Source organism: Erinaceus europaeus, chromosome 10 (genome assembly GCF_950295315.1).
Source record: "Erinaceus europaeus chromosome 10, mEriEur2.1, whole genome shotgun sequence".
Lineage (NCBI taxonomy): Eukaryota > Metazoa > Chordata > Mammalia > Eulipotyphla > Erinaceidae > Erinaceus > Erinaceus europaeus.
The window spans coordinates 13,274,987-13,291,982 of NC_080171.1; the positions used below are offsets into that span (position 1 = coordinate 13,274,987).

The 16,996-nt window shown below is 48.1% G+C and overlaps 1 protein-coding gene across 1 annotated transcript in view; it reads left to right on the top strand.

Moving 5' to 3' along the window:
- Window positions 1–16,996, top strand: part of GABBR2 (gamma-aminobutyric acid type B receptor subunit 2) — a 521,049-nt gene that overhangs the window by 263,380 nt on the left and 240,673 nt on the right. The window contains exon 4 of the mRNA XM_016189321.2: window positions 1,709–1,810. Within this exon, the coding sequence (XP_016044807.2) occupies window positions 1,709–1,810 (102 nt within the window). The remainder of the gene's footprint in view (window positions 1–1,708; window positions 1,811–16,996) is intronic.

The following is a 16,996-nucleotide window of genomic DNA, read 5'->3' on the forward strand; positions in this document are numbered from 1 at the left end:
TTTATATTCGACAGTAAATACAGTAGTTTGTACATGCATAACATTTTCCAGTTTTCCATATAACAATACAACCCCCACTATGTCCTCTGTCATCCTTTTTGGACCTGTATTTCCCCCCACCCCCCACCCCACCCCATCCCAGAGTCTTTTACTTTGGTGCAATACGCCAATTCCAGTTCAGGTTCTACTTGTGTCATTTCCCCCCACCCCACACCCCACCCCATCCCAGAGTCTTTTACTTTGGTGCAATACGCCAATTCCAGTTCAGGTTCTACTTGTGTTTTCTCTTCTGACCTTGTATGTCAGCTTCTGCCAGAGAGTGAGATCATCCCATATTCATCCTTCTGTTTCTGACTTATTTCACTTAACATGATTCCTTCAACCTCTTTCCTACATGAGGTGAAGAATGTGAATTCATCATTCTTAATAGCTGAGTTGGGGGTTGGGTGGTGGCACACCTGGTTGGGCACACGTTACAATTTGCAAGGACCCAGATTGGAGCCCCTAGTCCCCACCCTGCAGGGGGAAAGCTTTGCAAGTGGTGACACAGTGTTATAGGTGTCTCTCTGTCTCTCTCCCTCTCTGTCACCCCTTCCCTCTCAACTTTCGGCTGCTTCTATCCAATAAATAAAATAAAGATAATACGAAAATAATAATAGCTGAATAGTATTCCTTTGTGTATATATACACCACATCTTTCCTTTTTTAAAAAATTATTTATTTATAAAATGGAAACACTGACAAGACCATAGGATAAGAGGGGTACAATTCCCACCACCAGAGCTCCGTATGTCATGCCCTCCCCTGATAACTTTCTTATTCTTTAACCCCGTGGTATTATGGACCCAGGGTCATTATGGGATGCAGAAGGTGGAAGGTTTGGCTTCTGTAATTGCTTCCCTGCTGAACATGGGCGTTGACAGGTCAATCCATACTCCCAGCCTGTCTCTCTCTTTCCCTAGTGGGGCGGGGCTCTGAGGAAGAGGAGCTCCAGGACATATTGGTGGGGTCGTCTGCTCAGGGAAGTCCGGTTGGCATCATGGTAGCATCTGGAACCTGGTGTCCCAGGCAAGACCGAGGCCCTCCACATCTTTCTTTTCTTTTTTGTCCCCAAAGGTTTTTTTTTTTTTAATCTATTTATTGGATAGAGACAGCCAGAAATTGAGAGGGTAGAGGAGGTAGAAAGAGAAAGAGAGACACATGCAGCACTGCTTCACCACTCACAGTTTTCCCCTGCAGGTAGGACTGGGGGTTCAAACCCAGGTCGTTGTATACGGTAACACATGCAGTCAACCAGGTAGCGATTGTTTTTCTATCTGACTGTCTATCTGCTTGTCACTCTGGGTAGGACTAGAGTGTCTTCAAGGACAACCAAAATGCTCTGAGTCGAACAAAGAAAAGCATGCATGGGGCTAGGAGACAGCTAGACCCTGTGGAACACACACGTATAACAACCTGAGTCCAAGCCCCTGACTCCACATGAGGGCTCTGTGAATAGTGAAGTGGCACTCTGGTCCCTGTCTCTGTCTCTGTCTCTCTCTCCACCCCACCCCCATCTTCAGGTACAAGGTGCAGTGGAGCTGTGCGACTTTTCACACATCCCTGGAGAAAGTCTCTCACCCACTGGAGCCACTTCCCCAGGTTAAGCTTTCTGAAGAGTCCAATCCTCTGGCCACCCACTCACTGCTCTCTCTCCCTCTGTGTGTAGGTGAGGAATGACCTGACTGGGGTGCTGTATGGTGAGGACATTGAGATTTCTGACACAGAGAGCTTTTCCAACGACCCCTGTACCAGCGTCAAGAAGCTTAAGGTAAGTACCTCTGGCCCTAGCCTAAAGGACAAAAGGGGCCTAGTTCCCCTGCCTGCAAAGAAGAATTGAGTATGGGCTGTTTCTTCTCATCCTTGGCATCTGAAATATGGGGAGACATTCCCAGGGACTGGCTTCCTATCCCTTATCCCCCCCCCCACACACACACACACCTGTGATCTAGCACTCAATAAAGGTCCATTTGCCTGGTGCATAGTCACAGACTTCATACTCCCTCCTCATCTTCTCTCTCCCCCCACCACCAGCCTCCCTGCATGCCCCTGCATGCAGGGTACAAGTTATTATCTACTCTATTTCCAAGAGGCTGAGAGACAGAACTCTTGCCGAAACCATAGCAAGGAAGTGCTAATTTTGGATCTGAAAGTCCAGGTTCTAGATGCTCTCCGATGACACTCACGGCGGGAACAGCTGTGAGTCGTCTCTGCCATTTGTCCTTCCACTCTGCAAACTCTCTAACACCTTACTTGTGCCAGACCCTCTCCTGGGCTCACAGACGCCACCAGGCCTGTCCTTGTCCTCAGGTGGCTCCAGAAGCTGGGGAGAAAGGCAGAAGAGGCCTCCCCAGGGGAAGAAGAACAAAGGGAGGAAGTGACTCATCCTTAAGAAGAGATAGTTCAGACCAGGTTTCAAAGAGAACAGCCTTTGAACCTGTCCTTGGAGGATATGCAGGATGGGCACCTGCAGGAACCCTCGGGGTAGGCAAGTGGAGATCAGAGGGCGGAGCGGCCAGCTCACCGTGTACAGGGAAGCTGCAGAAATCCTGTGGAGACTGAAAGATGCCAAGTCTAAGAACAGGGTTTTGAGTCAGTTTCCCTGAGCCATGAATGTTGAGCTAACTACTTTGGCCTTTTCTCCTGCAGGCAGAGGGGAACTGCTAGGTCTTTACAAGCAGGCGTAGACAGAGAACTGCTACTCTCTCCTTCCGCTCCATCCTGTTCCTTCACACCCATAGGGAAAACCTCGTGTCAATGGCTCAAACTCCCTTCTGCCTTGTAAAGGCCCCATTTATACCAGTTAGAGCAAGGGGCAGCTCAGACTTCTTGTCTGCCATAACCTCCTGGTTCACAGAAGCAAGCAAACAAGGCACAGAGAGGGGGAAAAGGGAAGCAGACACCAAGCCTACAGGCCACTTGTGAGCCACTGTTTATTACTATTATTATTATTATTAATCTTTATTGGACAGAGGCAGTCAGAAATCAGGGGGGCAGGTAATGGCGCACTTGGTTGAGCCCACATGGTACAATGTGCAAGGAGTTCAAGCCTCCAGTTGCCACTTGCAGGAGGAAAGCTTCACGAGTGGTGAAGCAGGGCTGCAGGTATCTCTCTGTTTCTCTCCCTCTGTATCCCCCCCTTACCCTCTTGATTTCTGGCTGTCTCTAGCCAATAATAAATAAAGATCATTTTTTTAAAAAAGCATTCAGTTCCTGTATCCCTAGGAGAATATATATATATATGAAATCAAGAGGGAAGGGGAAGATAGAGAGGAAGAGAGACAGAGAGACACCTGCAGCCCTGCTTTACCACTTGCAAAGCTTTCCCCCTACAGGTGGGGACTGGGGACTCAAACCTAGGTCTTTGTGCAACGTAGCATGTGCACTTAACCAGGTACACCACCAGCCAGCTCCTGGGCCACTGCAGATGAGGAAACAGTAGCTGGAGAGGGCCTGCCTGCAGCTCTGGTGGCCAGGGCCAGAGCTGCCTGAATGAGTTCTCCCCCCCACACACACACAGGCATCTCCTGGGGGTGGGGTGCCCACTGGCAGAGAGCACATGGAGCTGGGGTGGAGGGAGGGCCAGAGCTCCTGCCATACGCCGTGTTTCTCCAGGGTGGGCACTTGAAATAGCTTCCTGCGCCTCAGAGGCCCAGCAGCATCCTGTGGATATGAAAGCTGGGAGCGCCATTGTGTGTGCAGTGGGAGCCCTAGTTGAAAGTGCCCTGCAGCTGGGGGTGGCTCTGGGGAGTGCAGTGCTCCCCAGCCAAGAACCAGGCCAACAGAGGTGGGGCGATGTTAATGATGGTGAGAAAAGCTCTTGGCCCTGCCAGTGCCTTGACCAAAGGCTGGGCTCCTCGCAGAGCCCTTGACCTTTACTTGTTCATTTAGTCCTCCTGCAAAAGCCCTGGAAGAGGCAAGCTTTGCAGCCCTGTTTCACAGGGGTGCCGCAGAGGCTCAAAGAACATAAGGACTTCACCCCAGCTCACCCCGCTGGAGAAAGTGTAGGGTTATGACACCAGCCTGGATTCTGATCCCCACCTCCCCAACCTACCACAGAAGCCACCTCCCTGTGGCAGATGTTCTGAGGAAGGATTTCAGCATCTCATCAGCAGGAGGGAGCAGGGCCCAGATGGCCCGCACAGTCTGCTGGCACAAAGATACCCACTTCTAGAAGCTGCGTGGCTCCTCCCCAAGCCTTCTAGTCTTTGCCCTGCCATTTCCTTCTCCGGGTATGGTGACCCAGTAGTCAACCAGTGCTTACACTCAAATTTAAATTTCTGTGTGTCTGGTGGTGGCGCACCCAGTTAAGTGCACACACCACCATGCATAAGGACCCGGGTTCAAGCCCCCTGCTCCTCACCTGCAGGGGGAGGGACTATTTTTAAAAAATATTTTTTAATGATCTTTAATTATTTATTGGATAGAGATAGTCAGAAATGGAGAAAGAAAGGGGGGAGTGAAAGGGACAGAGACAGTGAGATACCTGCTGCATTGCTTCACCACCTGTGAAGGTTTCTCTCTGCAGGTGAGGACCGGGGGCTCGAACCAGGGTCCTTGCGCACTTTAACATGTGTGCTGTACCAAGTGTGCCATTGCCCAGCCCAGGGGGGACTCTTTGTGAGCGGTAAAGGAGATCTGCAGATGTCTTTCTCATTCTCTCTGTATACCCCCCCACCCCTGCTCAATTTCTCTCTGTCCTTAAAAAAAAAAAAAAGCCACAGAAAGTGGTGGATTTGTAGTTCTGGCACCAAGCCCCAGGGATAACCCTGGTGTCAATTCAAAATAATAATAATAATAATAAATAGATTTATTTCCCTTGCACTTTCATTTCCCTGCTAAATATCTCCATTTCTTAGGCCTATCATTAAAAAATAAAAAACCTTATAAACTGTAAGGCTTTTTAATGACAGGCATGTATTCTCCTCTAGTCTGGAGGTTAGAAAGCCAAGATCAATTTGCCTGCAAGACTATATATAAGCTCTACAAAAACTGGGTCTTTTTTTCCTCCAGTCTCAGGCATTGCTGGCAATCCTTGGCTTGCCTCTGCAGAGCTCCAGTCTATGCCTCAAGTGGTATTTCCCTGCTCTTTCATCACATTGTCCTCTTATTAGGACATTAGTCGTGTTGGATTAAGAGCTTATCTTACTCTAGTGTGACCTCATATTCACTAATTACGTCTGCAGTGACAGTTTTCAAATAAGATCATGCTTCTGAGGTATCAGGAGTTAGGCTTTCAACATATTTAGGGGAATACAGCACACCCCATGGCAACATGTGACCTACTATTCATTTTACCTGACCGTGCTGTCAGATCTCTCCTCTCACTAGACTGTAAACCCTGAGGGACCGTCATTTCTGTCTCAGTCACCAGTTTTGTTCCCTGTCATCCAGGACCAAATCTAATATGCTCAACAAAATAAACAAAATGAATGTGCGTGAATAAAATAAGAAGTCTGCACAAACAAAGCGAGGAGGACACATGGGGAAAGTACTCAAGAACAAAGAAAAATAATCTCCGGAAAGCTCAGAGAAAAAGTCAATCTCTAGTTGACCGGTGGGATGAGAAAGAAAAGGAGGTGCAGGAGCTGAGGAAGAAAACCAAAGAGTAAATAGCAGAATTAAAAAAAAAATCTGCATTTGGAGAGAAGAAAGAGCAATATGAAGTGATGCCAAGGAAGACAAAGGTCAAGAGAGCATAAGGGACAAACTTGAGGTGCTGTCCCCAAATTTAAAGGAAACAGAGATCAATCTAATAAGAGAAAAGATAAGAGTTATAGATGCCAGAGAGGGGCAGTCCTAAAAGGAAACTAGTACAAATGAAACAAAGTAGGTGCTTTCCTGTGAGAAACAAAATAATAATAATAGTAATAATAATAATAGTGCAGAAACATCAAGTGGTGGTGAGGTCGTGCAGACCCAGGATCCCTTGCACACTGTCATGGGAGTGCAAATTGGCTCAGCCCTTGTGGAACAAGATGGAGATTTCTTGGAGAATTAAAGCTAAGACTGCCATATGCTTCAGGCATTCCCCTCCCAGAAGTCTGTCTGGAGAGCGCATAAAGATCCATGTATGCCTGTGTTGGTTGCAGTGCTACTTGTAATAGCTGGGATATGGAGTCAGGCCAGGTGCCCAGTGGCAGAGGAATGGTGTAAGACATTGCAGTGCATGCACACTTGACTGAGAGAGGAGATAAAAGCTTACCCTTTGCAATTACCTCAGTGGAACTGAAGGGGACCATGGTAAGTGACATAACTCAGGAAATACATGGAATGCGGCATATAGTGAAATAAGGCGATGGCACAGACCGTGTCAAAAGGACACAAGCACTTAAACTGGTTGCAGAATTGGGTCCCAAACAGAGAAAAAGAAGGTGAGAGGAGGGAAGGGAGTTCAGTAGACTTTGGTGGAGGGTAACTGATGCTTTTGTGATGGATATAGTGTGGTAATAGACATCAGGAAGAGGCATGAAGTTGTACCTCCCAAAGCATAGAGCCTTGTCAACAAGCCATAATTATCTCAATAAAAAAATTAAAGTAAAAAAAAAAAAGGGCATCCCAGTGGTAACAAGTATACCTTGCATCCAGATCTTGGTTTCTGACACTTTTCTACTATAAGGAACTTAAAATCTTGGGGGAAATGACTGATTCTAAGATTGGAGTAGGGAATATACAAGAGAATCTCTGAGTAGCTTATAGTTCCAGAAAGTAAAGAAACTCTGAGTACAACCATTATGACCTCATGGGATTCTGTCAAATGAATACAGAGCCAAATGAGAGAGTTCTTATTGGCCAAACCTGGGACAACTGGACAATTAAAGAATAGTAGTAATAGATAATAACCCAACACATAAAATAAAACTTGTTGAGTCCATGCTGATATTACTGATTGAATAAACAAGTGGGGGAGAAAAATACATGTATCCTAGGAAGAAAAATTATTTGAAAAGTACGTGGAAACTCCATCATCAAAAAGATGGGACATAACTACCCTCTCGCTTTTTTTTTATTGTTGTAGTTACTATTATTGTTATTGATGTCATCGTTGTTAGATAGGACAGAGAGAAATGGAGACAGGAGAGGAAGACAGAGAGGGGGAGAGACAGACAGACACTTGCAGACCTGCTTCACCGCCTGTGAAGTGACTCCCCTGCAGGTGAGGAGCTGGGGGCTCGAACTGGGATCCCTACACTGGTCCCTCACTGGGGCTCAGTGCCTGTACAACAAAGGTACCACTCGTGACAGCCATTTTTTTTTATTTGATACAGCAGAGGGAAGTTGGGAGAGAGAGAGAGAAAGAGAGAGACAGAGAGAGAGAGAGAGAGAGAGAGCTGCAGCACTGCTCCACCTCTTATGAAGCTCCCCCCACATAGGTGGGGACTAGGGGTTTGAACCCAGGTCTTGTGCATGGTAACATGTGCGTGTAACTGGATGCATCACTACCCAACCAACTACCCATTTGTTCTGTGTCTTCCTCTTAAAGAGTAGAATATGAGGGGGAAAAGAGTAGTCTGACAATGAGAAATTCAACCACCACAACCTCCACCAAATGACCCAGGCTGTCTTTGACTTGTGAATCACATCAGCGAGAAATTCCCTTGGTCAGATATAACAAGAAGGACATTCTCTACCTCTGTGATCTTCCTCCCCCAAAGCAATAATCCCTTCAGGGAAGTTATAGTTCAAGACTATTCCACAAATCGCCTGATCTAGGAATGGCTGGTTCTTCATCTTCATCTTTCTTGAGATACTCATGGTTGGCAAGGCTCTATGCTTTGGGGATACAACTTCATGCCTCTTACTGATGTCTGTTCCCACACCATATCCATCACCAAAGCACCAGGCAAAAGGAAACATGAAGACTAAATGTAATATGGTCTCCTGAGAACAGACCGAGAACAGAAAAAAAAAAAAAAGACAGTAAAGAAGATAAAATGAAGGAAATATAAGTATTTCAGATAATAACAGTGTATCAGTATCGGTTCATTAATGATAACAAACGTCCCAGATTAAAATGGGACCTTAATAGCAGAGAAGTTAGGTAAAAGGCACGTGAGAACTTGAACCTGTCTGTGATTTTCTATAAATCGAAGACTATTCTCAAGAAAAACACTTATTTTAAAAAATATGAGACAAATTTAAGTGGGCTCAAGAGAGACCTCCTAGGCTGGACCAGATGAAATTGCCAATACTCACCTTGTTTTTTAACTACAAATCCAACTGTTTCATGAGATTGGATATATGAACAGATAGCTGACCTTTTCTTAGTCTAGTAGAAATTGGTAAAGAGGATCAGACACAGAGTTTTTGGCAAAAGTTCAGGAACAGAAACATAAAGGGAAAACCTTACAGGTATCTAGGCTAGAAAATAACATATTTCCCACAAAGGTGCAAATACAAGGCCATCTGCACTTCTCAGCAGTATTAAGTCCCAGAGACCATAGGGCTCATGGCCTCATCCTTCAGAGTCAATGCTGACCTGCCGAGTCTTTTTCAATGAAATTCACTATCACACTGATTCTTCTGCCTCCCTCTTCCGCTAATATATATATATATATATAGTGTGTGTGTGTTTTTATGAGAGAACAGAACAGAGCACTGCCCAGCTCTGGCATATGGTGGTGCCAGGGGTTGAACCTGGACTCTCTGGGAGTCTCAGGCATGCAGGTCCTGTGCTCTGATGATGAGCTATCTCCCTGGACCCCATCTTCCATTTCTAAAACATTTGTCATGACATTGGCCTCACCTGCATGATGCGGGAAATCCTCTTCTTTCATAAAGCAGCTGGTCAGAGCACCCAGGTTCCTATAGGTACCACCCGGGGCTGGGGTTTTGCTCAGAGCCATGGGGAAAGGAAGCTTTCTTTTTATCTGGAGATGCACAGAGATGGTATCGGAACACTAAGTAAACGCGAGTTTTTGAGATAAAATAATAAACAGTAAGGAAATGCCACTCTTTGCCGGCGGGCTGCTCTTCACTGTCCTCCTCCTGAGTACGTGTCTCCTGCTTCTCCGCCTCTAGGGACATTTCTAGTGATGGGGGGAATGTCTAAGTGAGACTAATTTTAGCGAAATAAAAGAAAGGATTCACATTCTGGGTATGGAATCCGTTTGTTGGGAACAGGAGGGTTTGGGACAACATCTAGACCGGGCCTTCATAGGTTTCTCCCTGGTCTCACAGGCAGAGACTAGGGGCAGGAATGGACGTGGGGTTCCCACCCCTTCTCTTGTACCCACTGCCCCAGGTGAGGTCACCTCCTAGCCCACAGATTGGTCAGTGTCTTCTTACAGCAAAGCCACCATGAAGCTCTCATCTCTTCTCTCCTCCTTTTCCTTTTTCTCCTCCTCTTCCCCTTCCCCATCCTCCTCCTCCCCTTCCTCTCTCTTCCTCCTTCTTCCCATTCTCCTTCCCCTCCTCCTCCTCCTCCTCCTCCTTCTTCTTCTCTCTCTCTCTTTCTCTCTCTCTCTCTCTCCCACCCTCCCTCCCTCCCTCTCTGCCTCCAGGGTTATCACTGAGGCTCAGTGCAGGCACTATGAATCCACTGCTCCTGGAAGCCATTTTTTCCATTTTATTGGATAGGACAGAAGGTAACTGAGAGAGGAGCGAGAGATAGAGAGGGAGAGATAAAGATAAATACCTGCAGACCTGCTTCACTGCTTGTGAAGCATCCCCCCTGCAGATGGGGAGCCGGGGCTCAAACCCTTGTCCTTGCACTATGTGCACTTAACTGAGTGTGTCACTCACTGTCCAGCACCCCACTCCCACCCCTCATCTCTTTCTACATCATCCTCCAGGGTTTTATTTGACTGCTCAGCTTCCCAGTGGGATAGCTCCCCAGAGGAGCCAGGGAGCTCTTGAACCTGGGTTCACGCATGTACATGGACAGCAGTAGAAGGCAGATGCCCAGAGGTCAGTGCCAGGGTTAATCTGGGTCTTCTGGCAGGATCCCAGGTTCTTGCCAAGGGGGAAGGTAGGGTATCATCGAGAGGGTTCTTGATCTACCTAGCATCCTGCATCCCTGCTCCTCTCAGAGCAAAGAGCCAATGTTAATGGTTGCGGTTACACTGGCTGCCGCAGCTCTTTCACTTAAACTCTGCATGACCGTTCCCCAGGAGCCCTTGCTGAGTGATCTGAGCTCCTCCAGCTCAGGCCTGGTGCAGCTGACTCTGCCAGGCTCAGAGGAGGTATCTAAGAGCAAGTGGACAAGCACCCAGGCTCTGTGCTAGACCCACCTGGAGCTGAGACCACCACTTCCCACCTTTGTGACCTGGTGTCTTGGGGTGAACTCCCTGGAAACAAAGACCGAGAGTGTGTGAAAGGGACATGTTGAGAAAATGCTTAGAAGAAGGGGAGACGCAGAGTGAGGCAAGAGGGCAGTAAGGCTAAGAGCGTTGTGTTGGCCAGAGAATAGTTCAGCCTGCCCCCTCCACCAGAGTCTGCAACCCAGAGCTGCTTCCGTTTTCGGCAGGGAGTCCGGAGCTTCCTCCCTGGCTGTTGTGGGGATGGGGCAGGCCCTTAGGACCAGGAAGCCGCCTTTGTTGGAGACAGTTCTCCAGAGAAGGGAGTGAGCTGCAGGCTGTCCCATCACTGCAGTTGGGGGGGGGGTGTGTGCCAGCCCCCCAGGGGAAGCTCCAGAGGGACCCACCATCTCTGCTGCACCTGGGGCAGCCTCTCTTCTTCAAAAGTCTAGGGGCCAAGCAGTGGCGCACCTGGTTAAGCACACATACTACAGCGTGCAAGAACCCAGGTTCAAGCCCCTGGTCCTCACCTGGAGAGGGAAAGTTTCCCAAGTGGTGAAGCAGGGCTGCAGATGTCTCTCTGTCTCCTCTTCTCTCTGTCTCCCGCCTTCAATCGTGATTTCTCTCTGTCTCTACATAATAAATTAAAAAATTCTCTTCTACCGAACAACCTTACATTAATGTTATGTAAGTTGTGGGCATGCATGATGGAAAATCAGTGTGCGTGTCCTTTATGGTAAGTGTGGTAAAGCTTTCTGAATTCTCTGGACTTTGCTTTCCCCCATGACTCCTTCGAGAGTGGGCGTGGTACTTGCCTCTCTGTCCTAGGATGGGGGTGACGCCCCACTTCTCACAGTGCCACCGAAAGCTCAGGAACCGATAATTGTTTTGAAGTTGTTATCCCCTGTCAGCTGTAGGTCGCAATTAGTTCCTAGAGTTGACTCACCACCGGAGAGAAAGAGAGAGAAGGTGGAGGGGGAGAGATTTTAATTCCCAGAGGCAAAGGGATTCCAGAAAACAGATGATAGGGACACAAGGAAGCAGAAAGAAGTCTACGTAGGGTTGGGACGTCATGAAGTTTGTCTACAGAGTTTAGTGAGTGTCCTGCCTCACATGCCCTTTATCTGTTGTGTGGGATCTACTTTGGATTAAGTTCCTCTTCTGTGTTTCTGTATTTCATATTCTGTGGGCATGACCTCTCAAGGACATGAACCTAGTTCTCCATTCTGGTCCACCAGCCCTGTGAGAGAAGCTGTCGCTCCTCTGAATTCCAGGCATCCGTGGTTAGTCCAGGTGGTCCCTCGCAGAGGACCAAATGGGTGCTTCACACCCTGCTGCACTCTCGGTTCTCTGACATCACAGCCTCCCTCCCCCCCCCCCCGCCCCGCCACTGCCATCTGCATGGGCATTCATGGCTCTCCTTCCCTCCCCACCCCACCCCACTCCCCCAGGCTCCTTGCAGCCATGGAGCACGGTGTACCTAGACCCTGTCAGGGAGAGTTGACCCTGGACCAGAAGCAGGGAACACAGCCAACACCACATTGCGATTTCCATTCTCTGGGTGTATAAACTGTGTCCCACTGAAAAGTATTATTCTGGGGGGCTGTGTGGTGGTGCACTCAGTTAAGCACAAATATTACCAAGTACCAGGACCCGGGTTCAAGCCCCCACTCCCCACCTGTAGGAGGGACGCTTCACAAGTGGTGAAGCAGGTCTGCAGGTGTCTTTCTTTCTCCCTCTCTACCTCTCCCCCTCTCAGTTTCTCTCTGTCCTATCTAATAAAAGGCGGGGGGAATGGTCACTAGGAGCAATGGGTCTGTAGTAACAACACTGAGCCCCAGCTATAATCCTGGAGGCAGAGAGAGAGAGAGAGAGAGAGAGAAAGAGAGAAAGAGAGAGAGAGAAGAAGGAGGAGGAGGAGGAGGAGAAAAAGAAGGAGAAGAAGAAAGAAATCAAGGTGTTATTCTGAAACTTTTGTGAGAACACATTCAAAGCTTTTCAAAATCTGTCTGATCCTACATTTTCTCTGCCACCTTCAGTGATTCTTCCAATCCATTTCTTTTCCCAAAAGGACCAGACATGACCATATATTCAAACTTCCAGGCCAGTTCCCTGTGGTCTGGGAGGATTACACATTCCCTGACTTTAGTGCATGTCAGACCTCTTATACTGCACTAGGGACCCCCAGGGGGACCCCCACTCGACTTGAGTTGCAGACTTCAGCTGTGCTGATGGCAGGCTGGTCCTTGTCCTCAAGATCTTTGCCTCTTACTCAGCCTCAAAAACACTAGTCGGTGGGCATGAGTACCCCACTCCCCATCCCAGGCACAATCTAACTCTGGGTGGGATCATTCTCTAGGGTCTTCTGACAATCAGAGGGCACCAAGGGGAGAGCATTGATGTTGGGGGTTCATGCAGTCTTGGGGAAGATGTTTTGTCTTTCTGGTAGGGTTCGCTAAACCAGTGGTTCCTTAGGTTTTATCTAAGGCTAATAGTCTGGGAGCACAGAACCCAGTGGTTGATGCAACTTGGTTGTCATGGCAGCAGAGACACTAAATGGTCTGCAAGTGGCAGAGCTGTCTGTGCATCTGCCGGCAGGTGGTCGGTCAGGTAGGCTGTTGTGAAGACACTGGGCCTGGCTCTGTCTGTTCAAGAAACAGATGTGACCTACCTGAAGGCCAGCCGCGGTCTAGTGTAGCTTGCTAACAGCAAACAGCTACAGAATAACACCACGCATGCTCAGTGCAGCGGGGAAGGCAGGCCGGCCAGTGGCCTTGTGCCATGATGGCGGGCAGTGTGGAGTGCTGTGGGTGTGCTGTAAAGCAAAGGCCCACCGGGTATGATGGGACAGGGGTGGCATCTCAGAGTAGGGGGCTGAGCAAAAGCACAAGAATGAGCAGCAGTGGGGGCAGGGTGGGGTGCAGAAGAGGAAAGAGCTTGCAGGAAGGAAGGGGATGGAGTGAGAAAGTGAGTGAGTGAATGAATGAGTGAGTGAATGAGTGAATGAATGAGTGAGTGAGTGTGTGAGTGAGTGAATGAGTGAATGAATGAGTGAGTGAATGAGTGTGTGAGTGAGTGCGTGAGTGAATGAGTGAATGAGTGTGAGTGAGTGAATGAGTGAGTGAGTGAGTGAATGAATGAGTGAGTGAGTGAGTATGTGAGTGAGTACGTGAGTGAATGAGTGAGTGAATGAGTGTGAGTGAGTGAATGAGTGAGTGAGTGAATGAGTGAGTGAGTGAGCAAGTGAATGAGTGAGTGAATGAGTGAGTGAGCAAGTGAATGAGTGAGTGAGTGAATGAATGAGTGAGTGAGTGAGTGAATGAGTGAGTGAGTGAGTGAATGAATGAGCGAGTGAGTGAATGAGTGAGTGAGTGAGCAAGTGAATGAGTGAGTGAGCGAGTGAATGAGTGAGTGAGTGAGTGAGCGAGTGAATGAGTGAATGAGTGAGTGAGCGAGTGAATGAGTGAGTGAGCGAGTGAATGAGTGAGTGAGCGAGTGAATGAGTGAGTGAGTGAGTGAGCGAGTGAATAAGTGAGTGAGTGAGCGAGAGAATGAGTGAGTGAGTGAATGAGTGAGTGAGTTAGTGAGTGAGCGAGCAAACAAGCAGTGGCCTGTTTTCAGAGACCCGCAGGTCAAGCATTCTCACTGTCATGAGGGAAGTGAAAATGGAGCAGCAGAGCTGACTGAACATCTGAGGAGAGGTCAGGGGGTGGGTGGGAGCTGGGAGACAGCACCCAGGAAGCCAGTGGGTAGGTTTCATTAGTGTGACCAGGCAAGGTAACCTCAATTACCCCAGTCTCAGAGAAGAGGAAATGGAAGCTCTCGGGGTGAAACTCAGCATCATGCATCTGGAGAATCAAGGATCTGGAGCTGGCTAGTCACACATAGTATGAAGCACAAGGACACAAGGACCCGCGCAAGGATCCTGGTTCAAGCCCCCACTCCCCACCTGCAGGGAGGATGCTTCACAAGAGGCAAAGCAGGTCTGCAGATGTCTTTCTTTCTTTCTTTCTTTCTTTCTTTCTTTCTTTCTTTCTTTCTTTTCTTTCTTTCTCCCTTTCTCCCTTCCTTCTATCCCCCCCCTCAATTTCTCTCTGTACAATCTAATAAAATGGGAAAAAATGACCCTGGGTTCATACTCCCAGAGGGATAGAGAATAGGAAGGATATCAGGGGAGGGGATGGGATACGGAGTTCTGGTGGTGGGAATTGTGTGGAGTTGTGCCCCTCTTACCCTATAGTTTTTGTCAGTGTTTCCTTTTATAAATAAAAAAAAAAAATGTCCACCAGGAACAGTGGATTCATAGTGCAGGCATCGAGTCCCAGTGATGACTCTGCAGGCAAAAAAGGAAAAGAAAAGAAAGGAGAGAGAGAGAGAGAGAGAGAGAGACCTGGGATCTGAGCAAAGGTCTCTCTAACTATAAAGTACAGTAAACTGGCCATGTGGTGTTGTGCCCGCTAGAGCGCATTCCTTATCATGTTTAAGGGCCCAGGTTCAAGCCTCTGGTTCTCCTGCAAGGGAGCAGTCTCATGAATAGTGAAGCAATACTGCAGGTGTCTCTCCTTCTCTCTCCCTCTTTATCTCCCCTTCCTTCTCAACTTCTGTCTCTATAAAAAAGAACAAGAAAGGAAAGAAAGAGGAAAAAGAAAGACAAGAGAAAGAGAAAAATGGCCGCAGAAGCAGTGGATTCATTGTGTAGGCACCAAGACCCAGCAATAACTCCGGTAGCAATAAGTAATAATAATAATAGTAATAATAACAATGGTGATGATGATGATAATAGAAAAAGGAAAGTAAGCTCCTCCTCCTGTACCGCGCTAAGCAACACAGGACTTGGCACAAAATAAATGCTTGCTGGATGGATGAAAGATGGCTGGCTCTGGGTAGGGGTAGATTAATCCTGTCTGCAGCAATAAGTGTAAACAAGATCTCAACAGATTGGCAGAAGACCCTGGTCTGTCTGTGCCTGTTGAGTGTGTCCACAGAGCGGAAGCCGTGGAGGGCTTCCGATAGCTTGCAGAGTGGCGGCGACAAAGGCCTGCCTCCCACTGCTCCATTAGTGATCCTTCAAAGTCCTTTCCGAGCAAGTGTATCCACCACCAACCCCACCCCCAGCAGCAGCACCCCACACTCCTTTCCATTCTTGCTTGCAAACGAGGATGATTTTAGAATCCGAGCCTGTCTTATGTCGCTAAAGTACATGATGAGTAAAAGGGCCTCTCAGTCAGCACTTTCCAATTTTGAAAGATGCTAAAAACTGATGTTTAAAGACATGCTTCTCTTTGCTCTGCATCCAAAGGCCTTGAGGCCTGCTGAAAGGGGCAGGCAGGCGGGAGAGAGGGAAGGAAGGAAGGAAGGAAGGAGGGAAGGCGGTACCACCTGCGAGGCTGAAAGTGGCCCTGCAGGGGCAGCATGTAGACCAGGGTGTCCCGAGCTCCCAGAGGTCACCTGGTGCGTCGTCTCTGGGGCAAGGCCCAGCCTGGGTCCTCATCTTCTAGCTCTCAGCCAGGACAGGAAAGAGCCTCCTGCAGATAGGCAGGAGCTGTTTGCAGAACGGAGAAAGGAGTCACTGGGGACGCACCTGTTACACTACCTTGAGAGAGCTCGTGCTGTTTCAGCTAGAGGGTATTTGGGTATAGATCTCCCTGGAGATAAGTACCGGGACTGAATAGCCATGCTAGTCAGCACATGCTCGGCTTTACTGTGCATCAGGAATGGTGAGCATTCTATGAGGATTGCCTCCTTTGGTCCTTTTAGTGACCCTGCAAAGTAGGTGTTACTACCCTCGTTTTTCAGATGAGGAAAGTGAGGCTGGGATGAGAACAAGATCTGCCTGAGGCCTCCTCCCAAAGCATGTTGATAGGATAAGTACGCAAACAAAACTCAGAAACCCAAGAGCTGCTGAAACTTCTGGATTAGGAAGCTTCATGGATTCTCCAAGATAGAAGTGTGTCTCGAATTCTTCTGATGGAGTTGTTTGGGGTCCTGTTTCAGCAGCCAGTTTACCTGGGTGGGGGTGGTGAGACTTAAGAGACTTCCTTTTCCCAAAAGAAATATCTCAGTTTCCCTATATGTAAAGTACATATTGGTTTTAAAATATTAGCAGACTTAACTGTTAGGCAAAAAAAGACTTTCATGCCTGAGGCATCGAAGATCCCATGTTCAATTCCCAGCACAACAGCCAAAGCTGAACAGTGCTATAGTTTAAAATGGAGGAGGAGGATAAAGAGGAGGTATTATTTCTTTACTGGAGAGACAACGAAATAGAGCAGGGGCCAGGTGATGGCGCACTTGGTTAACTGCACACCGTACAGTGTGCAAGGACCAGGTTCAAGCCCCTGGTCCTCCCCTGTAGGGGGAAAGCTCCACTCCTCTCAATTTACCTCTACCCAATAACAAATAAATAAAAAGATTAAAAAGATAACCATAGTGGTAAAAATACTAACCATAGTGAGCAGTAGAGAATCACTCTGGTCTCCGTGGTGCTGGGGTAATCCCACTTTGGACCTCATGTGTGCAAGTCCAGCACCCCCCCCACCTCCCCACCTTCCAGGCTGTGAGAATGTTCTCTGCACCTTCCAGGCTGTGAGAGATGTTCTCTGCACCTTGGTAGCTCGTCTGCACTTATTGTAGGAGAGCAGGGGGATGCCATGACCTCTCGGAATCACCAACCACAGCCTCCTGCCTCTGTGATGTTGTCTCATGAGGCCAGGGAGGGT